This window comes from Nelusetta ayraudi, unplaced genomic scaffold, assembly GCF_046127955.1.
Source record: "Nelusetta ayraudi isolate G7.1 ecotype Tasmania unplaced genomic scaffold, CSIRO-AGI_Nayr_v1 ptg000092l, whole genome shotgun sequence".
NCBI lineage: Eukaryota > Metazoa > Chordata > Actinopteri > Tetraodontiformes > Monacanthidae > Nelusetta > Nelusetta ayraudi.
In genome coordinates this window covers 4,870,726-4,894,622 of record NW_027466142.1, presented here as the reverse complement: position 1 = coordinate 4,894,622, position 23,897 = coordinate 4,870,726, and the positions used below count along the sequence as shown (strand labels likewise).

The 23,897-nt window shown below is 44.0% G+C and overlaps 2 protein-coding genes and 1 long non-coding RNA gene across 3 annotated transcripts in view; 1 reads left to right on the top strand and 2 right to left on the bottom strand.

Annotated features, from left to right (window-relative positions):
• Positions 1-7,668, bottom strand: part of LOC142902100 (transmembrane protein 132D) — a 37,471-nt gene extending 29,803 nt beyond the window's left edge. The window contains exons 1-2 of the mRNA XM_076046920.1: positions 7,662-7,668; positions 7,469-7,573 (exon numbers count right to left, since the gene is read on the bottom strand). Of these exons, the coding sequence (XP_075903035.1) occupies positions 7,469-7,573; positions 7,662-7,668 (112 nt within the window). The remainder of the gene's footprint in view (positions 1-7,468; positions 7,574-7,661) is intronic.
• The window catches only part of glt1d1 (glycosyltransferase 1 domain containing 1), a 121,441-nt gene that overhangs the window by 59,807 nt on the left and 37,737 nt on the right, over positions 1-23,897 (top strand). The window lies entirely within an intron of this gene.
• LOC142902230 (uncharacterized) lies at positions 15,384-23,482 on the bottom strand. The gene is made up of 3 exons (XR_012929064.1): positions 23,407-23,482; positions 23,153-23,306; positions 15,384-15,555 (listed from the first exon to the last, which is right to left on the bottom strand). It is a non-coding gene; the product is annotated as an uncharacterized LOC142902230 (long non-coding RNA).

Below are 23,897 nucleotides of genomic sequence, written 5' to 3'. Positions count from 1 at the left end.
CCTGCATGTGTATGTGTAAGTGTGAATTGTTGTCTGCCTTTGTTTGCCTTTCATGTGGCCTTGCGATAAACTGGTGACTTGTCCATCGAATAGGCTCCAGCAGACCCCCTGCGGGTGCAGAAGATGGATGGATGGCCCTGTTATTTATCTGCAGTGACACTCATGAGAAACTGGATTGTTTCCCAACAGCGATCCAAACTACTCAACAAAATATTTATTGACACCACGACAATAGTTCCTCAAAGAAAGTGCACACACACGGAGAGTGGTTTTAAATGGCTACAGGCTGCAGATTTCTGAAAGGGGCGATTATTGCCAGGTTTATATCATAAAACTTCATGGTAGGAGCCTCCTCGTTCCGCGGCATTAAAGAGGTGACTGGCACCTTACAGCCGGCTAACGCTAACACATGCTAACTCATGTTCAGAAACATCTAAGCCAAAGAACCAAAAAAAAAAACACAGTATCCTTGCCACATATTGGCCCATTCATATTAAGTTCACTAATGTTCACATTTTTAAAAGGTCAGCTTTTTGTTCTAACCCACTCTGGATGCACCGGCGTCATCTCATTTGACTGCCTCACTCATATCTGACCCACTTTCTGCAACGCGACAAAGGCAGGCATTAGATACAACAGGCACAAGATGGGTTTACGACATCATCAGCTGGAATTAAAGTTTTCGGTTGGTCAGCTACCTGTTTGATAGAGGAGAAGCATTTCCATTTCCCACTCCAAAGGAGTTCCCATCCGGGTGTTTGACTGTATTTACGACGATTACTGGCTGACTGTGAAACAGTGACTTTGACTGAATGGCCGTGTTGCACAAGTGAGTGAAAACAGCTGCATGGACTTCTCAAGCTGAATGGAGAGAGTGGCCTTAGTGCAGTCAGCAGTCACGCTGCCGTCCTGTATCCTCATTGCATATTCATTTTGAGAGAGTTATCAAGATTTAAGTGGCAGACCTCCATTGTTTATCCACTGGCTAATTGCCCTCCTTGCTGAATCACCACAAGGGAGAAAACTCATGTTTACCTTACAGATTACGTGTCAGCTTGTATGCTGACAAATTGTTTGAGTAGCATTTTGGACTTAAACGTCATCCCACGGCGAGAACAGACAATGCCATCGTTTCACAATGTGCACATTTTGTGAAATGATGACAAAAGATCCCGGATAGCACGCTGTCTGTCACTGAATTATTAATTAGTACTTGTCCATCCTTTGTGGAGGGCTTGAGGGTTTTTTGTTAGGGTTTTTTTTTCCCCCGTGTCAATATCAGTCATCATGTCCGTCTCAATTGCTGGTGTTTGACAGGTCCGTCCATCATACACTCTCATGCTTTTCATCGCCCCCCTCAACCATCCCAAGCAAAAAGCCTGTCACGGCGGTCTGCCAGCTCTCAAAGCAATACGGCGTGTCACCATCCTGTCAGTCCTCAGAGGAACAAGAGTGGCTTTTTTTTCTTTTCTTTTCCTTTCTTCTTCTTCTTCTTCTTCTTCTTCACGCTCACACACAAGGGGTTGCTGTTATGTTGGCTGAACGAGTGACACTCTGACTGTCCAGACACAACACAACAGGACTTGGGCACCAGCCCGGATGAGATTGTGACAATATAATTTCTGACAATACAACCTGAAGCAAAAACATCTTGTTTTTGGTACAACAATGATGTTGCTGTAAAATATTTGGGTGAAAATCGACAACTTTCAATTCAATTAAAAACAGTACATTTTGGAAAATAATTTAGGAATTTTAAAATGGAATACTACCTGAGGATTCCTGCTTTTTTACAATCTGAATGCTGCTGTAATTTACAGTTCCCTCCATCACCACTACCTGTCATATTTGCAACAATGCACTTTCAATCCCTAACAATATACTGTGAGCTGAATATGCAATAATGTTCTCTCGCTTTGCCTTGCCTTTACTTTTATACTTTGACATGTTTGTGATTTTTCTTTTTACTATTTTAGGCATTAACTTCTTCATCTTCTTCAATACTGTATTTAAAGTGGAACTATGCAAGTCAATTGCTTTTATTTTCTTCGTGGCTGTTTTCATTGAGAGAGCTCCCCCTAGGGTTTCACTGTGCGTGTCACTGTCATAAAAATTCAGAACCCCCCCCCACCATGTGCATTTGTTTTCATCAAAGCCAGTGAAAAGAAATTTCAAACACCTTTACAAATAAGAGTAAAAATAATGTGTGCAACACACATATTATGGCAATGATACCCCCGAGTGCAATAGCAATAACGCCCGTTTTGCATGCCTCTCTCTTTGAGCTCACGTCATTCACCAACAATTCGACCAAGGTTGGCCCATGTGTGACCCCTTACTTTTCTAGGCAGTAGTTTCCTCTTCTACACCTCCTCAAATAACAGTAACCAGTTTTTTTCCCCATCAGCTCTGCTATCGTAAACGTTTGAAACTGATGTAGCGCTGGCGGTTTCTAGCAGCCAGCAGCAGTCCTGGCTGGGTGTGTGTGTGTCACAGTGCCATAAAGCAGTCCAATGTTTCTAGCTGTTTCTCGTGAGACAAGATCTGGGACACCAAGTCGCTGTTCCAGATCTTGCTTGGCTGGTTTTCAGCCAGGAGATGCTATGGGGGGGTGTGCAGACTCCAGAGGTGTATGATTACAGAAAAAAAAATCAATGCGAGTCTGTGTGTATGAGGGAGAACTTGCAAAATAAGAATTTTAAAAGTAACTGTCCGTGAACGACACATCTGACAATAAATACTTTGAACCTTTCCGGTGGTAGCTCATAATGCAGGAAGCACATTAGCGGCTTTGGAAGTGTGACGCTTCCTGTAAATGGCGAGCTACCTTGAAACCGGTGTTTATACCCAGGAAGACGATTCTGTCCCTGCCGGCCTGCCAGTGACCACAGTGACAGATGTGCTGTTAATACCAGAGCTGGCAGCGGCTTAGGCTGCAGTGAGTGAAAACTGGCTCGCTGTCTCCAGAAGAGAGAAGAGCCCGCCAATATAGTGCCAGATTTATACCTCACGTGCGGGCTCGTGTCCTCGCTGATTGGTTCCACGGCTCATCTGTTACCCTCTTTGGTTATTCCATACGCTTTAAATCTCAAAGGAAGACGCCAATTAAACGAGGCATACGTGGCGCAGTCTGTTTCTGAGCGTGGCGGCAGCGAATGCGTGCCGTTTTTATGCCTAATTCCAGGCATTGAGTGCTGCTGGCCGACGTTTTCGGACACGCTTAATGTCACCGGTGAAATTGGTGCTTGTCTCCTCACGGGGCAAGAGCGCTGCCTGTTTCACTGGTAAAACACGAGCGCTCGTTCCTCGTACTAGCTGTTGAAAGGTCTCCGAAAGTCGCTCTTTTTGAGGAGGCGAGCTTCACCCCCTGCTTGGAAGAGACAGAATACATCAGTGCTAACATGGAGACGCTGCAAATCTAGCTAAAAGCCACCTCTCCAGCCTTCTGTGTGGTAGCCCCTTGTAGGGTTATGTTTCTCTACCCGCCTGCAGTATGTAGGTTAAGTGCTTTTTAACGGGGGGGGAAACAGCAGGGAACCTTTGTATCAGGGTTTAAATGACATGCTGTCAATGAAATCTCAACAAGAATTTCCTTGTGAAATGTACTGTAATACTAGGGCTGTGCTCATGCATGTTTTGTACTATAGCTAAAGCTATAGCTCACTATGTGACAGAGGAAAATTAACTTGAATGAAAAATGCCAAGACCATCAGTCTTGCCCAGCAATTTTTGGGCCCTATGGCTAAAAATTGGTTTGGGCCCCCTCTCCAGACATAGCGCCTTAATAACAGTATCCTCTTATGCCCACAGAAACTCCTAGGACCATAGAATCATTCATGCTCATCCGTGCCACCCACCCCAAACTCAAGCCCAGCCCTCTACTGAAATACAGAACACTAGACTAGACAACATTTTCAAAAATTAAGATAAAAAATAATAATAATCTCAACGCAAATGTGATGGAACTTGCAAATGAGACACATTTCGACAGTAGCTCGATCTTGGACCCATTTTTTAAAACGGGGAATGAGCTCGAAAACAAACGTATTTGAGTTGTCTCCTCAGTTCGCAATAGTTCTTCATCTGCGATTGGGAGTTGGATTACCCCATTAAAATGCGCAAATTTTGTGCAGCCACCCTGAATTTTAATGTGCGGTAATGACTTTTGCCATATGTGCGAAACAGCTTGCAGAAATAAGTTGACTCCCAGTAGCATCACAGCAGACAATAATGAATGTTTGCATTTTAATCAGAAAAAGCGAAATTAAGAGAGTCGGCAGTCCCTCCCTCTTTCAAGTATTTATGTACATTTTTTTTATATAGAAGTTATGAACCCTAAAACGTAAGCCGTGAACTCAACGCATAGGCAAAGGCAGTGGTGCAGTGGTTAGCACTCTGTGCTCACAACAAGGTTGTCGGGTTCCTGGGGGCGTTCTGTATGGAGGTTGCATGTTATCCCTTTGTCTGCGGGTTTTTTCCCTCCCACAGTCCAGAGACATGCGTGTAAAGGCAAATTGAGAACTCTAAATTGGCTGTTGGTGTGAGTGTGATTGGTTGTTTGTCTTTCTGTGTGTCCCTGCAGTTCTGTCTCTGGCTATTTGTCCTTAGCCAATTAAAGGCCTGTTAAAGGACAGTTATTAACGTAGGGTCCTGCATTCACAATTATTTTAAGTTATGGATATTCTTATCATATCATAGTTGATGTTACTGTTGTCAGTTGTCAGAGCTGAGTTTTTGCAGATGTAGAGAATTATTAAAAAAAATAAATAAATAAGATGGCACTGAAAATAAAATCTTTAATTCTACTTTATGGGATTCCATCAAAGCAAAGTATCACATATGATGAGGCAGCCAGTCACTAGGTATTTTCACAAAATCTAATCTAGCCCCCATGAACATTTCTTGGGCACCTTGGCACTGCAGAGGTTTTTAATGAACATGCAGCACTTTCAGCAACAGTCTTTGCAGTGTTTAATCACATTGTCAGAAATGATCTATTTTCTTGACAAACCAAATAGAATAAGCTTCGAAAAAAATAAATTTGCCTCTTATCTGAGCCTCAGTTTGAATCTGCTCACGGTGTCATGTTTGAGACAAGAACAATTCTTAGCAAATGTTTAGCAGGCAATAGCAAAGACTCACTGTGAAGAGCTCCCGTTGTGGACAATCTAAAATCTCTACTTAGTCCCATGCATCATTCCATAACTACTCAACTGCATGCAGATGTCAGTTTCGTCAGTGTCCGTCCACCAGGCTTATTCCGAATGTTAAGTTATTCTGACACTGCCCACAGCTTCTGTACAAGCACTGATTTCCCTTTCTGCCGTTCCCTTCAGGGGTCGTCACAGCGAATCATCTGCCTCCATCTAATCGCATCCTCTGGATCCTCTTCTCTTGCGCCAAATGACTCTGTGACCTCTTTCACCATATGTGTAACTCTCCTCTCTGACCTTCTTCTAGGCCTCCTGGCTGCCAGTATCAACTTCAGCATTGATATAGTCACTATATCTCCTCTGAACATTGTCCACAATATCTCAGTCTGGTCTCTCGGGCTTCTGCTCCCAAACATCTAACATGGCAATGTCATTCCTGATCCTATGGATCCTTATCCCCCTCTGAAGTACATTACAATTACACAAATAGTTTGAACTTAGTTTGACTTTTGTTATCTAGAGTTACAGAGCCAAAATATTCACTGTGAAATGTAATTTGAGGTTGTGACATGTCGTTTGACCAACATCCACATGTGCGCCTTTTATTGCACAGGGATATTTATTGACAGGCCCCAGTGCACCCTAAGACAATGCAATTCTGCGGCCCGGTTACCACGTGCCATCACTTACTGCCCTGAGCACTTTTTGGAGGTTTGCTTAAAGCACAGTGAAAAGAAAATAATCCTACCAATCGCAAACAACAGAGGACCAAGCAAATCCAATTTGCAGCTTCAGACTTCATTCTTAAGTCCTCCAAAACAAATTGGATCTCCAAAAGTGCCCTACATACAAATGAAAACAATGCAAATTTTAAAAAAAAATACTCATCGCTTATCAAACACTTGCTTCAAACTGAGTCTGTATCCAAGCAGTGGGGGGGGACACCAGTACACTCAAGATGCTTTTACCTCTTTTTTTTTTTTCAGCGTTCTGTGCAACTGAAATGTCATTGTGGAATATGTGATCAAAACAGCCTTGTGTTGTGTTTATACGGTTTCTGCTTTAGGTGCTTGGAGATTCGTAGCTCCTCTCTAACGCGGAGAAACTATCCACTTTGCTAAACGACACAAATTTTCTCAGGAACTTGTTTTGCGCTCGCCTTTCCACTCGAGACCCCCTTTTTGCCCATCTGCTTTCATTAAGCCTGAGAGATGAGGCGTTCGGCGACAGGCCCCATCATCAAATGAACTGTATCGTTTCTCATAAGCCACAGCGGTGAAAAAAGCATATCCTCAGTGCGCATTATTTACCTCATGGAGACACGCGCAAGTAATTTAATACCAATGCAACGCGTTGCTAATACGCTGCGGTCCCCTGCCCTGCAAACGAGAGGATGGACTACATAAGTAGAGAAAAAGAAGCTTAGGCCTCTGCGGTGATTGGTAGGGATTGCTGTGTCCGATGAGACTCTTAAAGCTGCTTTTTTTTTTTTTTACAGAGAAAGAAAGAGTTTATCACATCATCATATCTCCATTTTCTTGTGTTTTTATCCACACAATCAGCCCTCATTTCCCGGAAGCCATCAACAAGGCAGTTATCGGCTTCCCAGTAAATGTCCTTTTTGCCTTGATTTAACTTCCATCCCCATCGTGACCCCTTGCCATTACCAAAGTGGGCCTTTCAGATTGTCCGTTGCTCACGTTTGTGTGGGAGCAGCTCTATAGTAAAACCCCGCCTAAATAAATAAATAAATAAATAAATAAATAAACCGTGCATGCGGCCACGGGGGAGGGCCACGCTTAGCATGGTGGCAAATTGGAATACGGCCCCTGAGTCTTTCGCTGCTCGACAATTCCATCCTGAATGTTTTATGCCCCGCTCACTGATGAGGCACCACTTTGTCACGGGTAAAGATCTGTGTAGGGCTCATTGACACGCCGACTCGTGGAGGAGGAAGATCTTACTTTCCTTGGCTTAAACGGGGACGCGCTCATGCATTATTCAAAGCGGCGGGGGGAGAGGAAGAAGAAGAAGAAGAAGAAAAAAAAAGCCCGACTAACTGACTAAGTAACTGGGTTGGGTGGGACGCCCACGTGTTCGGGAATAACGTCCTCGTCTCCAACCTCAGCGGTCTCCAGGTGATGAGGAGGATGAGGAGGATGAGGAGGAGGATGATATTAGGACTTTGATTGAATCCAAACTACACGAGGCGCGGTGTTAATGCATTAATCTACTTTCTCTCCCCCTTAAACAACAAATCACCCCACCAGCCCACCCCCCCTCCTTCCCTTCACCCTTCCCGCCAGGTCACCCACCTTGCGTGATCGTTGTCGCGATTGTCGCGAAGAGTATCAGAAAGCTCCTCCAGCTCCGGCGGTTCTGGCTCATTTTGGCACCCGGCTTGGCTCCTCCGCTCCGCTCTGCTCAAGTTCGCCGTGTCGATCGGTTCGATGCGGTCTCAGCGGCGCGCCGAGCGGATGGTTTCAACCATCTCCGCGGTTCGCCCACTCGGCATAATCACACCTGTGGGAGTGCAAAATAAAACCGACCCCCACACGCCCCCGCGCCTGCCGCTCTCCGTCGTCGTCGTCGTTGTTTTTCGCTTTCGTCGTGGTCGTGCGTAAAAGTTTACGCGCAGCGATCCCGGCGACGTCTCTCCTCGAAGTCTCGGAGCGCGCAGGGTCTCAGAGCTGAAGGAGACTGTTGCGTTCACTGTGGGAGAATTATCCGAACAAGTGGTTCGGGTTGACTCTTCCGCCGTGAGTGCCGCCGCGGCTGGGACTCCTGCGCAGTGCAAAAAAAAGAAAAAGAAAAAAAAAACCCGGCTGTTAGCAGATCGCTGACTGTCTTGTGCGCAATCCTCGGGGCGCTAAACGCATCATCTGTCACCGCTTATCCGCTCAAGAAAACCACGTCCAGTGCGCAGCTGGGAGGATTAGCCGTGCGTCGGTTTGAATGTCAGTTCGGGAGGGTGGTGGAAGAGGAGGGGTGGGGGGGTTCAGGACGCGTTTAGCGCCCGATGGCTTTTCGATCGCAGTCTGAACAAGGCGCGCATCGGTTGTTTCAGTGCGATCACAAGTCAAGCTTGAAGTCTGTCTTTCTTTTCCATCCACCCATCTATCCACCCATTTTCAGTACCCGCTTCTTCCTCAACTTAGCGGTCTGCTGGAGACAAATTCTGGAGACAGATAACCATCCGTACTCAAACACACATACACTCCTAAGGACAATTCAGAGTTGTTTTTGGTCGGGGGGCGCATGAAGGGAATTTGGATACAGTGAAGGATTCAAAATCACGTGCCTGAATTGAACACTTCACAAAATCTACTATGACGCGCGCAAAAAAATAAATAAATAAATGTAAGGAGTGATTATGTCTCGTTTCTCTTACTCTGTTGTTGATCATTATTCTCTACAATAGGTGCATGGACGACTTACTGGCGTCAGTTCAGTTCTCATTGGACTTGTCATATCTTTGCTATAATATTGGGATGTTGGTGGTGGGGTTTTTTGTTTGTTTGTTCAGAATCGGGCCGACGTTGAACGGGACCTCACTGAATCACACTAGTGAATCACACTAGTGAATCACAAGGTGGAAGCACCTGGTGAATCTCCAATCAGCTGTTTTATAAACGAGACCTCCAAGACTCTAATGACGCGGCTGCTCGCTAGGGAGCACGGGGTTTGGTTTTTAGTGCCCTCTGATGGTTAAGTAGGGTTTGCATGTCAGGCAGCGAAGCAAGGTGAGAGGGCCATTGCTTGCAGCTTGGTTACATCAGAATTTCCTTTTAGGGTTTCGCGAGTAGACTCGGTATCTGTGCTTGTATCCCTGTTTTTGTTTTGGTTTTTTTTTTTGGTTGTCTTTTTTTAAACACAAGCAAATTCATTTCGTTGCAGGTTTTTTTGTTTTGTTTTTGAGAATAAGAAACCAATTATGAACCCCTGCCATTAATTTGAAAGAGAGCAAATTGACTTACTCATTAAAATAAAGAAAAAATGTATCGACTTGTTATGCGACAGCAGTGACTTGTTTGTTGGGTTGCGGTGCTAAAAGGCACGAGCGCCTTGCTGACTGAAAAAAAAGCAGCTAAACTTTCCTATCATCATGAAGTGTATAGCCAAACCTATACGTGTCTGGAGCCAGAAGGAAGTTGCCACAAGCCATTGCTATGAGCTTGAGCTATTTTTCATTTATTAATTTTTTCCTTCTGAGCGCTGCAGCACCGTGATAAGCAGCCAGCAGCAGAGCAGCAGCAGCAGCATCTCCATGCTGGGAGCTTGTCAGAACGTCCTGTAGTTCCGCAACATTTTGGTTCAGAAGTCTGATGTGACGATAGAGAAGCGCGTGTTCTGTATGTTCAACCTGCCAACTGTGCGAAGGACATCAAAACACATCACGCAGGGCTGTGCATCCCGACGCCTCGCGGACACGCAGCGTTATTAACATGCTACGCTTCTACGGATTTGAACGGTGACCTAGAGAAGCAGCTGCAGAGAAGTCGGTGGAAAAATCTGTTGAATCGCCTGGAATTAAATGCTAAGACTTGACCGTTAAAAGTCCAATTAATGTATCTTCTATTGTCCTGTGCACTCAAGGGGTTTTGCTGGAGCCTATCCGAGCTGTCATTGGGCTTAGGCAGGGTGACACCCTGGACGAGTCACCAGTTCACAGGGAGAGACAAAACCTTCTGCATTCGCGCTCTCAACTACAGACAATTTGGAGTTCCCAATTTATCTTACAAGTAGGTTTTTGGTCCCAGGTCTGGGTATCGAATCCACAACACTAACCACTGCAAGCAATTCTTTTTTTTTTTTTTTTTTTTTTTTTCAAAAGAGCAATTTACCTGCGATCTTTCCCACGAATCTTCACACTGCCTACCAAATTTCCCATTACCAGGTGGGAGGAAAGTCGTTGAGAGCGCGATGCAACGCTAGGCTTCGTCATATTGGAGTTGTGATGGTCGACGCAGACAAATGTCACAACAGAGCCGTGCCAGCGTGGGTAGGAGTGGCCATAAACCGGTGATAGATGGAGTGCCACAGGGAAGCCAATGTGTTTTCAATGTACATCATCCCTCTGGCTGACAGATTGCGGTAACTGCCGCCGAGGTGCATTTAGTCGCGCGTCGCACCCTAAATGTTGGCCCAACGCGAGGAGCTCAGAGAGTGACTTTGCTCAAATTGACATATCTTTCGCGACGATATGGAACCTCACCCCACGAATTAAGAAGCCGGCGAGTGTTTGTGTGAGCTGATTTGCATGGGATGTGCATCTCTCACTTTTCGCAGAGGCCATTCAAATTGAAGTTGAGTTTTCTTCCAAGAACCATTTACTCATGACTGGAAAGTTTGTCAGTGTTTACTCATCACCTCGTGGGTGGGAAGTGAACTGACGCCTCTGACTGTGCAAAACATTCACGCAACATCTTTCAAGGTTGCAACCCAGTGTCGGGGAAAAAAAGAAGTCAATAATATCCTAAGTTAATCAAGGATCTTTTGGACCCCCGGATACTTACATCACAACAGATGAACTACGTGGACTTTGAATGAATTTTATGTGGTTTTCATTTCTTGGCATGGAGGAAAGTGCTGCCAGGCTGTTTTGCTCTAGAACTGGAATGATCTTAGGATAAGCGTTCATATATGATGTTAACTTGTAGTTCTTTAAGTGCATGGTGGCATATAATTCAGGAACAGCCGGTACTGCTCTCTTGCCTGTGCCGCATTGTGTTTATATTGTCTCATCTTGTCACTTGTTTTTCTTGTAACTTTCACTCCTAAATCAGGCGCGCCTGTATGTTCCCTCATACATGCTTTAACAATTGAATGATATGTTAGGCAAACTAGTACGCAGAAATTGCGCTTATAGATAGTTATGAAAATCAATGTGTACGTATGCATTGAAATTATGGCGGACGGTGTCAGAGGGTTTGTATAAATTGTTAGTATTTCAAGGAAAAAAAACAAAAATCGATTAGACCAGGAAAAATATTGACCACATTCAAGTCAGCCAGCGCACCTGAAAATAATTAAACCTGCAGAATATAAGTATGAATTAAGCTGGCTGGAACATGAATTATAGTATACTGAGATGATAAAATGGAAATGGAAAATAAATTAGGAGACTACACTAAGTGAGCAAGATGTACGCTGGAGCAACGGCAGAGTGAAACAGAGTCACAGAGTTCAGGATATTAGTATACAAGTCAACAAATCAGCAACGGAAAAAAATCTTTTTAGTCAAGTCAGTTCCTTTCATTTCACCCCGAATGAAAAACTACAGTGGTTCACACAGCTTTGCATTCCGCGCCGAGAAGAAGAGATTCCGGGCGAGGTAAAACCCAAATGAGGCCTTTCAACAGGAGGAACACATGAAGGGGAACCTGGAGAGGATCAACTAAGGATGGATCCCAGGTGGGGCTCCAGCAGAGAATTCAGCTTTTAGCCTGACACATGAAACGAGGTGAGCGATTGCAACAAATGCGGTGCTTGTCAAAGCTCGGTGAGTTGTCGCAGGCGTTACAATTGCGAGGATGGAAAAAGGGTTGCAAAGATGATTTCAAGAGAACCAGGGAAAGGTTTGTCTTTAAAGGTCTCATTAGAGTCAGACTCGCTGATTCAAGCAGAGAGGTTATCCTGGTGGAAAAGGGCATGACAGGAAATCGTCTGGCCGCCGGCTGACGTCTTTCAACTCCGAGGACAGATTAGCTCAGAGACTGACTTAAAACTGAAGCAACGAAAAGGTGAAGTTGGAAATAAACCGGCCAGTGGAACTCTGGAGAAAAACTATATGGGAATCTCTCCTCACACTTATTAATGGAATATTTCTGAACACGCTGAAGAAAATCTCTGCCTGCCGCTGTGAACTTGTGGCCACTTCCTCTCTGAGAACCACGACACCTCCTGAAAATCACCCCCTCTCCCAACATTTAAGTAAATATTCCTAAATTAAACAAGGAAATTGTGTTTTGCTCTTTTGAGTTGGAATGGGTAAACGTGCCGTGTTAACACCAAATAATGGGGTTTCATTGATTCAGAAAGTCACAAGTCACCAGGGAATCATTTCAAACAACACGAGTCTTCGTGACGGCAAAGTGGTGCCATTCAGCACTGCGAATATACGTAAGTGCACGGATGGAACTGAGCTGCCTCAAAACTATATCAGCAATTACAGGAATGCTCGCTGCTGCAGCCTGCATTCACTGGGGTTTTCAGTGTCACCCGATAGACTGTCAAGACTGCACAATGTTCCACTATTGACAATAACGTGGCTGCGCCGTGGCAATAAAGCACACAATTCCATACCGTACAGTGGACCGTATATCGGCCACAGACAAGTCTTTGATACTCTTCAAGCGCCTTTCTTTTTTAAAAAAAAAAAAAAAAGAAAAAAGAAATGGGGCAAATTTCTTTCTCAAGCCTTAACAGACCAAGGTTGCTTTTTTTGGGATTTCATCCCACCTTGGCTGCATTCCCACGCAAGGTAAAGTCTGCAGAACTTAAAAGTTCAGACGCAGAGACCAGAGCGAGCTCACAGTGCGCACTCACATCTGAAACACGCATTTGAACAGACGCACTTACTTAGATTTGGAAGTTTCGATGCCCGGCTTCTCGCTGATATAGGGCAGCCAGGGGGCTCGGGGCCCGAAATAGAGCTGAGACAAATTCAAATCAGGTCTGACAGCATTATTCAGCATAATTGTATCACCTTAATGGAAGCACGCATGGCTACACACACGTGGACTTGAGGCGAGTAACGACGCTGACTAACATTCCCGCAGTAGGGGATGATGTGATGATGATGACATTGAGCATCAACCTCTGTACACTTGATATTTCTCTCACTAAGACAGAACATCAGTTGAATATCACACTGGCGTTCAAAAGTCTGAGGTTACCTATTCATTTCTGCATTGAACTCCATTGTTATCAGTTTGATGGAATAATCTGCTGGAATACTTGAAGAATATTACTATAAAATCAGAATGTGCTAAACACATTATGGGATGGCTTTGACAGTTGTTGCCTTGAACGTCTAATTAAATGTGATTTTAGAGAACAAATATCAAGTGTGCAATAAGTGGCCATCAATACGGCGGTTAAGTGTTTTAAAATTAAAATTGTCATTTTTTTAAAAAAAATAAAGCTTTGTATTATAATGACGCTGAGTCGTGTGTGTGCTAAACCATAATAGAGTCAATAAAGCATCATGGTTTATATTTCAGACTCTTCAACACAGCCTACTTTAGTGCGTTGGCAGGGAATTTTGCACACTTGCAATTTTCTCATTCGCTTGTAATTAGACTATGGAGATGGTTTTCATTAAACACTAAAATGTTCCCCTACTTGAGAAGCACATCTTGATTAATTTTTGTGAAATAATAATGGTAACCGGGCATTCAAGATCATGATCTCATAAAAATGGGGTTCAATGCAAAAAAAAAAAAAAAAAAAAAGAGAATTACATTAATTACATTAAGATCGATTTGAGGTTTGTCCATCCTGTGTTATGTTTGTCACAGCCCAAAGAATTGCAGTAAACATTTAAAAATAATAATAATAATAATGTTTTGAATGCAACAATCGCAGGCCTGGTTATTATTTTCCAAAGTGCAGAGTATTGCCGTCTGCAGCCTACTAATCCAGCCCGAACTGGGCCATGAGAGACAGATCTCCATGTTTGGGTTGGATGCCCCCACACAGTTGAAGACGAGTTTGTTCAGCCTAATCTCCGCTGTGATGTGTGACTTCTTCCCCCTGCTGTCGTTCTCGCGTAATCTGCTGTTTGTGCCACTTTAAGTCCGGGGAAGTCGCGAGGGGTTAAAGCAGAAGCGTACATGATGGCAACCGTCATCTCCGTCCCATCGATGGGTGCTGCCAGGATCCTGCTAATCCCTGGAGTAATCCAAGCACCACAACAGAGAAATCGGAGGCACAGAGGCAAGGCAGGACGGGGCGGCGCGGCACGCTGTTTGCGTGCGCATCGAGTCGTGCACACGGCGTCAGGGCGGCAAGAGCCGCCACTTTTTGTGGAAATCATATCTGATGCTCGACCGAGGGGAAGAACTGAGCGTTTTGTGTGTCTCGGCGCGATGAGATCCAGTAATGTGCACAATTCCTGTTTTACATTCCGGGTCCTCTCACAGCAATATGACAGCAGTATTCAAACAAAGAAAGACAGAAATAATCAGATTTATTTTTCTTCTTCTGGGTGTCCCAAGAGGAGCGGTGCAGCGGTTTGCACTCATAGCAAGAAGGTTGTGGGTTTGATTCCCACCTGGGCCCTTTCTGCATAGAATCTTCATAGTCTCCTTGTTGCTCCGAATGTTTTCTCCCATTGTTAAACAAGTCTGAAGGCATGGGCAAACTACAGCCCAGGGGCCATATGCATCCTGTTAAACTTTTTAATCTGGTCCGTCGTACTTAAATAAATGATGTTAATACTAAGTAAGTCATGAAACAGCTGTATTTCATCCATTTTTTTCTGTGTTTAAAGAGTCATTTCAGGAAAGAGCTAAACACTGTGGGGCTTCAAAGAAAGACATTTTGTTGTAATGCTTGTAGTTCATTTTCAATAGACATTAAAGCACATGTTTTCTCCATATCCCATGATACATATTTTTTTCTCCTATGAGGTGGCTCACCAAAACACTCCATTCATCTGCTGCTGCTCCGGCCCCTCTGTCAAATCTTTCGAACCCATTGTGGCCCAGCGGTCTAAAAGTTTGCCCAGCACTGATGTAGATGGTTGGTTTGCTCTCTCTGTCTCTCTGGCCATGATGTAACCCGATATCCTCCAGAAACACCAGAAGTTCTGCCAGAGTTTCCATCCAATCCATGAACGAATGTATGACGGGAATTCTGGCAGAGGAAACGACCAATCGTTGGGGTTTTTTGTTTGTTTCTAAGATTCTAAGTCGATTTGAGGATCACTGAGCAAACACAGTGAACGTCTTCTTGAGACAGAGAAAAAGAACAAGATGTCACCTCCTTCGTTGGTCTCACAGCTGTCTAAAGAAGCACGGAGGAGCAGATGGCATCTGACTGGATGAGGAGCAGATGTTAGTTTGCTGCCTCGCGCTCTGCAAACATCTCTCGCTCCTCGTGTGTTCTCCTCTGCCTAATGAGGGGGCTTTTGATGTCTCGGAGAAACAAATAATTCTTTTTGTGGGCTTCTCACTTGACAATTATCCAAGAAATGTGTTAACAATTGCGACATGAAACAATAATAAGGTCTCGACACATAACTTTTTTCTCTCTCTTTTAATGCCAGGGGAAGGGGGGAAAAAAGAATGGATCCCAGGCAATTATCAAACAGCGAGCTTGTCTCTTGACTGTTTGGTAATTTACACACAAAGCCCTCTGTTCCTCTTTGCTCTCCAGTTCCGTTGTCTCGAGGATGCTGGGAATGAAATGCAACATTGTTAAATTTATGTTGCATCAAGCGTGATAAAACACTGAACATAACCCTTTTATCCTCTTTTTTTAAAGAATACTTTTGACTTGAGGGCCACAAGCAAAGTGCCATTTAATTCCATGTATTGCATTGGAGAAAACCTGCCCGTGGGGATTGAACTCGCAACCTTCTTTCTCTGCAGTTTTATCTTAATGTTCATTTAAAAAAAGTCTGCCATCTCTCAAAATGCTGTCTCTTGTGTTTTAAAACAACCTTCCCCTTCCCTCTGCTCTCCCTCCTCTGTCAGAACCGTACAGTGGTGAAAAGGCAAACAAGGACTGAGCTTTTTCCTTTTTTCTATCCCCGGCATCTCTGTCTTCATGACAGCTATAGTGGATTAAATCACTGCTACGATGCAGTTTGGGTGACAGCTCCAGAGGTTAGACAAGGAGAAGAGATTCACTCCGATTCCACTGGCTGCCACCTGAAGAGGCCTTGACCCAAACTGAGTACGTTTTGCCAAAGTGACACACATGTACGTGTTGTTACGGTGGAGGACGCTGTTGCGCACGTGTTGTGTAAGTGCGGGCGAATATGATCAGGCGGCGTCTAGCCTTGTCTGGGCCAGACAAGTGAACTAAAGGGCAGGGGTGTCGGGTTATTTAAGTACAAGGACAGTTAAGCACAATGCGGGCTGGCCATGGAGATATTAATCCACTTTGAAAGTGGCCCATAAATGCTACCCAAAGGACCTGCGAGGGCTGATGAGGTTGATGGAGGGGTCAGCCAGAGTGAATTGTGGCCCCCCGCCTCCCTCCGTAGGTGAAACATTAAGGTCATGTGACAGACCTTGGCAGAATCCGATTGTCGGGGATGGGAAGGTGCTCGGGGCAACGTTCAATAAAACATGAGAGCAATCTTCTCACCAGGAGTAAAAGTGTTCTGCGGTTCAACTCCAGGCAGCCCAAACAGATTTCCCCTGTGAGCCCAGACCGCCGTGGCTGCTCATTCACCGCGAGCCCGGCGTTCCGGGGGCTTCCATCAGATCGACAGCCGTTTCCCGAAATAGTTGCTGAAAATTGGTCAAACTATCACACAGTATCTGACCTCTGACAAAGCTTATCTTGCACAAGGAAAAAGAAAAAAACAACAACACGTGGAGCTAAAATGATAGTGTGTGTGTGTGTGTGTGTGTGTGTGTGTGTGTGTGTGTGTGTGTGTGTGTGTGTGTGTGTGAGTATGCGCGCTCTGGTTCCTCTTTCTGCCTCATCTGTTGCTGATATTGGATAGGTTATCTGAGCTTACTGCACATTTTAAGGCTATAGCCAGCTCACCTTAAGCTTAAAAAAAAAAAAAATCCACAGAAGAAAGGTTTAAAAAAAAAAAAAAATCGTAGCAGACATTTATTTTGAATAGGATGATTGGAATAAGTGGCCAGCAGTTACTCCGGCCCCACGTGTACGGCACAATACGCGTGACGGGGGGGGGGAGAAAAAAAAAAAAACAAACAAAAAAAAAAAACAACTCCATCCCGAGTTTTGGGCCGTTGCAGAAAAGTGCTCGCTACGGGGCATGGAAAGGAGGAAGCACACGATAAGCTCCTCTATCACGCTCTGAGGAACACAGGCAGCCACGATGGAATGACTCACGACGACACACAGTGAGATACTGTATGCATGTGGAACACCAGCACCGCACAAAGCACTCCAACCATTTTACACACAGGTGTGTTTGAACACGCTTTCCTTGGCGCAAAAAACAAAAACCAACATTTGTATTGTTTTGGTTTTGTTTGTTTAAAGCTAAATCAAGCTAAGATACGAGCAGCCTGGATAATACCGCCTGCAAACATTCAGCTTTGAATCCTTTACAGGCAGGCTCTCTGCGAGGACCGGAGGGGCTCCAGGTCGTAGGCCGAGCCCAATTTCCCTTTCACTGATAGAGTGCCAAGTTGTGGGAATTACCTGGTCCTAAGGATTAGCAGGAATGTTCTTATCCAAGATTCAGTTCTTTTTTTTTTTCTCCTACTTCTTTCGTTTGCCCCTACCCCCCTTCTCCTTTCTCTCCCCCTCCTCCACAACAATGGAGTAGTTTTAAAAAGGAGGGCGGGGGCAAAGATTTGACGTCAGAACTCAACTTTAATTTATGTGTATTTTTTTCGTGCAAGCTCACAACAGCGTGACATGCAGTCTGAGCAGTCAGTCAGCCATGTTATTAGTTTTTTTCTTTTTTCTTTTTTTATTTTTTTTAGACCGAGGATGGGGTGAGGCGAGTACGTGATGAGTTTCTTGTTCAGGTGACAAACGGAGGAGAAGGTGAATGGGCACATATGACTTTGTGTCTTACCCGTGTTTTGCAATTTGCAAACAAATGTTAAAATAAATGAAAAAAAATATTAAACCTCTAACTAGCCGAGCTTGAGGCGCGGTAGTGTAAGGGGCGGCAGTGTGCTGACATCTAGTGGTCAAAGGTTGCTGCTCCGCTCGTGGGAGGGAAAATAAAGTCAGTTTTAGCGCTGAAATCATTTTGCTCTCATTTATCTGCTGCGGAGCATGAGTGTTGTGGGTGTTGTTGAAAGACTGATTTACCATTTTCTGGCATTTATCTCTCTCTCTCTCTTTTCTTTAAAAACAAAAAACAAAAACATACATATACAGCAAAATGTGGCTGATAAAAAGCACTGTGGCCTCGCAGCAAGAAGGTCGTGGGCTCAGCCCCAGTGCCTGGGGCCTTTCTGTGTAGATTTTGCATGTTGTCCCAGTGTCTGCGTAGGTTCTCTCCGTGTTCTACGGCTTCCTCCCACAGTACAAAAACATGCATATGTATATATATATATATATATATATATATATATATATATACATATATATATATATATATATATATATATATATATATATATATATATATATATATATATACATATATACATGTACGCATATATGTATATATATATATATATTTGTACATATATATATATATATATTATGTTATTATATATATGTATAATATATATAATAATACATAGTACACATATATATGCATGTTTTTGTACTGTGGGAGGAAGCCGGAGAACACGGAGAGAACCCATATATTATTTATTTATATATACTATGTAGACTTAGATCCTTATTTTACTCCACCAAGTTGCACACTGTTTATAGTTTATTTATACTTCCGGTTGGACATTGTTTACTTGTTTAGACTTACTTTTTACTTTTTACTGTTACTTGTTACTTGTTTTTGTTTGTTTTTTAACCTAAGTAGTAGAATAGAGAAAAAAACGTACAAACTTGGTCAATAAAGCTGATTCTGATTCTGATTCTGATTCAGTGGCCCTGCGATGAACTTCTGAAGCAGGCGTGGGCAAACTACGTCCCGGAGGCCATATGCAGCCCGTTAAGCTTTTTAATCCGGCCAGCCCGACTTGAAACTATATTAATAGTCAATAAGTCAAATAAAATAGCTGTATTTCATCAATTCTTTCAGTGTTTTAAGAGTCATTTCAATAAAGAGCAAAACATCACGGGGGCGTCAAACACACATATGTTGTTGCAACACTTTTGTTCATTTTCAGTGAACATTAAAACGCAGGTTTTCAACATATCCCATGATATATTTTTTTCTCCAGTGAGGTGGGTCACCAAACGGTCCACCTGCTCCTGCTCCGGCCCCTCTGACAAATTTTAGAAGTCATTGTGGCCCACCAGTCAGAAGTTTGCCCACGTCTGTTCTAAAGTCAGTTCTAAATCAACAGTTGTACAAGAGCTGCCAAAACTAAACGCATTTATGTTGGGAAACTGAGTCTGGCTATGGATCTGGATCTTCAAAGAGATTACAAAGGTGGTGCTAGTTTCATTCATCAACCCCCTCTCCTGACAGCAAACCACAGATATGACATGGACATGTGAAATTACTGAATTTGTTAAAATATATCTGGAAAATTTGTGAACATTATTGGCACATTATAGCACATTATTGAAAAAATTGTGTGTACGTGTGTTTGTGTGTGTAACACCACTCAAATTGGAAAATGTGTCAGCAATGATTTATCTCCCTTCTCACTAGAGATTGTTCCCAGTGTCGGTTTCTTCTTGATCATCATGAACGTCTTAACTTGGCGGGACAACAGTTGTCTGCAGTGGGTACCTCCTTCTTTAAATCTCCACATATTTTGCAGACTATTGCATGCGTATAAGGTCTGCTTTAACATTCCGGGCTACGGGTCACTTCTGGAATGTGGTGGATTTGACTCTTTAGATGCAGGAGGTGAGTTGCTGAAACTGGCCGAGCTGAAGAAAGTATCTTGGAGACCAGTGTTGGCGAGTAATCTATTACTAAGTAATCCACCACTGTAATTAAACATCTTTTTTAAGATTACTGTGGCAAAACTGGTAATTATACCATCATTACTTTTCTGAAATATTGATCTTAATGTCTGTTTAATTTAGAAAAACAACCAAAAACAACAATGTCGCAGACTGATGATGCAGCCGTGCATGCAGCGTCATTGATATGCAACGACGCACCAAAAAAACAGCGGATGATAGCTGGAAAAACAAACATTATTTAGAGTTCATCTGGTCTAAATAAAAAAATATTGTGGTTCCTTGTACATTATGTGCAGGAAACAAAGACGTTCTCCAATTCGAAAATATCCACCCCTAACCTAATAAATTGTTGAAAGCCATGTTTACAAGTAAGTCAGCAGTACTGTGCACAGTTGAGATCTTTTTACTACTGTGCTTCTAATTATGTTAACACTATGGGCTGTGCAAAAGGCACCAGTGCTTTACATGAGTTTGTTCTGTGAAATGTGCAGAGAGAAAACATTCATTCATGTTAATAGAACAGAGGCAATATTTAGGAATTGCAAAATTTGCACTTTAATAAAGTTCATTTCAAAGCACTGAGCAGCTGTTACTTTATGTTTTTTTAAACTTAAGTAATTAGTAATGAATTACTGATGAAACAAAGCAGTTAAAGAAGTAAATGGATTCATTTTTAAGGAGTAATCAGTAATCAGTAGTTGGATTACTTTCATGGAGTAATCCCAACAACACTGTTGGAGACTGACAGAAGGCGGAGCTCTTTATTATCATCTGATGGTCGCCTGATGCTGAGCTTAAAAATGTCACAAAAACCAGACAATCGGTGGCAAAGGTGCAGAGAGCAGCGCCAGCACGCCTGCTGCAGACAATCAGTAGAGGTGATACAGATGTCGCCACAGGTTTTGTTGTTGCTCCCTTGTCCCCCACCGGCTGCCACTGCTGTACTGCGGCGCTGAGCTGTGATTGAATGAGCGTGCAGCTGGATGAGCCTCCACCAGGACGGAGCCACTTATCACTCTAGGAGCAATGGATGACCCCCCCGGTTCACAGATGCATCCCGGACCGCACGCTGTGGCATCTGTCATCCTGTCAGCCAGGTGAGCCAGAGGATGAGAGGACAAGAGCACAAGTGAAATTTAGAGCCAGCCCTCCATAAATTATCTCCCCCTGGACCATCGCTCATGGATGGGAAACCTCCCGGAGACGGCAACCGCTGGAAGAAGACTTTTCAGGCGGGGGGGAATGAAAAAAGGGACATCTGAATGATGAGGGCCAGTACATCCTGGGCCTTTAGGGCGCACGCCGACAAATTTCAACAACTTAAACAAGTCGGAAGCTGAGCAAAATGAAGAGCAAGAGGATATCGGAGCACGATTACAAAAAAGGCTCCAATTAGCCTGGGGTTCCTTGCTGCACCGCAAGCAGACAATCCGAGGAGATTAAAAGAGCGAGATGAAAACCGATCATTAATTACATCACAAACAACAGCTTCCCTTTGCAAGTGGGCGAACGTGCAGGTTGGGCGGCTCATGCAGTCGTCCCTCCCCTTTCTCCCCCTTGCACGCACACATTTCCACCTGGGTGAGCACAGCACAGGGATGGTGCTGACGGCTACCTTGCTCTCGTCCACTGTGATTTATTTCCAAGGCTTGGATGTGGCCGGAGCATCAGCAGGTCAATTTGGTGTGGCTTGGAGAGGAGCGAGCCTGATTGATAAAGTGGGGCCGAGACGTGTTCTCTACGCTCGGCTCCCCCTCCATCAGCACCGCTCGCGTCGGCCAATTAATTGTTCGCACACAGAGCAGAGGCTCTGCCAGGGGTTTGGTTTGTGTGTTTGGGTCAGCCCTCTCCCTGCCGCCCCAGCCTAACTGCCTCCGCAGGAGCAAGCTGCTCCTTCCTCATTTGAGATCAGCTCGTAGCACAGTCACTGCTACAATTAACTTGAGGCTTGTCCTCGCAGGTTTTGGCCTTTTTTGTCTTCTGCTGGTTTTCAAACAGACAGATGTGAAGCTAAACGCCCTCTGCATGCACCAAATACCCATGACTGTATTACTATCAGTGACAGGGGTTGTTGTATGACCTGACATATAATATCATTCATAATGATAATAATAATAATGATAGTTTCATTTGTCTTTGTGTCACCCAACCAGCCTGCCTATTCTCCTCTGACTACTTATACATCAGCGGGGCATTTCCCTCCACACTACTGCTGCTCAATGGATTCCCCCTCCCCCGACCATTAAACCCTGGAGACGGTTGTGAGTGAAAATTCCAGTCGATCAGCAGTTTGTGAAATACTCCAGTAGACACATTCAAAGGCACCCGAACCCGCCTTCATCCCCATGCTGATGCTCACCTTGAACTTCAGCAGGCATTATTGTCCATGTCTGCATGCCTAAATGAATTGAGTTAGTATATATTAGTAGTATGTATTTGCACCAAAGTAAATACATCGGTAAGAAACCACCTTGACATTTTAATGTGGGGAAAGTTATTTGTTTATTTCTATTAAGGAGGTATTTAAGAATAGAGTATTAAGTTTTCCGTTTGAAACAAAATATGAAATATGTTTCAACAATTTTTGTCTGTTATTCCCCAGAGATAACTGCTGCAGGAAGAACAAATAATAGTCGACATGAGACTACGTTATTATATAGCTTAATATTATTTCCCATGGTTGCTTTGGTTCTCTAGGGAGGCGCACCCATTTTTAATATACGTTGGTATATTTATGAAACCTGCTTCCTGTCATCTCTATGTATATTTCTTTTTTATTTTCTCATTATTAGAGTCACACGCTCTAATAATAATAATTAAAATAAAATAAATACGCACTAATTCACCGCTAGATGGCAATGTCCGCTAAAATTGCGTTTTCAACTAATCTATGTCACAACGTTGCTATTGTTAGTAGTTGCTGGAGTCTGTGCCAGCTGTCTTGGGCTGAAGGCAGGGTTACACGCTGGATAAGTCGTCTGCTTATCACATGGAAACAAGCAACTGCTCTCACGCATATTCACACCGACTGAGCATTTGAGTTTCCAACGAATAAGCTGCAAGTCTTTGAACTGTAGGTGAACCCTAGGTGAATCCACGCAGACACAGGGAGAACATGCAGACTCCACACAGAAAGGGCCTGGATCCACAGTGAACCTGGACGACACAATGCACACAGGTTGGATTCTGACCAAGAGGCCTTCAGTGTGGAGTTTGTGCATTCTACCTGTGTCTCTGAGAATTTCCCATGGTTAAATATCAGAAACACTTACATTGATATTTTTCAGTCCCTGACAACCGACGTTGGTCTTTACGTACTCATTTTAGATGCGCGGGTCGTCCTCAGACGAGCTTCCAACGGAGTCTCCAATCCTTCCGGTTCTCCATACACCCGTGCAGCTCCGAAGAGCTTTCAGAAATGTTTTTCTAGACCGAGAAAGAATGAAATGATATGAATAAAATAAGAGCTAAAGCTGTCAGGCAAAATAAAACACTATTGTGGATGAAGACGTTGCCCTGCTTTTACCTCAAGACAGTGGGAATTGGCTCCAGTGTCCCCATGACCCTGAGTGCAGGAGAGGTGATGTATGGCCTGATGTTGTAAACAAAAAAAAAACAATGTACGTCAAATAACTTCTTACATTAGCGATTTAAGCAAATACAACATCTGACCATGATTTGTATCGAGAATGCGTTCCTTAAACAAACCTGCCTTGTGTGAAATAATGCATCCCGTTTCTCACACTGCAATCAAGCCCACTTTGCTTACCTGAGTCCCTCCCTCCATCAAACTGGCCCCTGGCAGGCGGAGGAGGTGGGACACGGGGGCTGCAGCTCCTGTCGCTCCTCCATCAGTGGCAGCTGCACGCTGTGACTCACTTCAATCTCGCTCTCCCAGCGGTTCCTCCCAGTGCTCACCCTGAGCCAGGCAGCGCTGGATGAGACATAACAGACCCCCCCCCGCACCCCTTCACATCTTCAAGGCTCGCTGCGGTCAAAGTGCTGCCTGACGTCCCA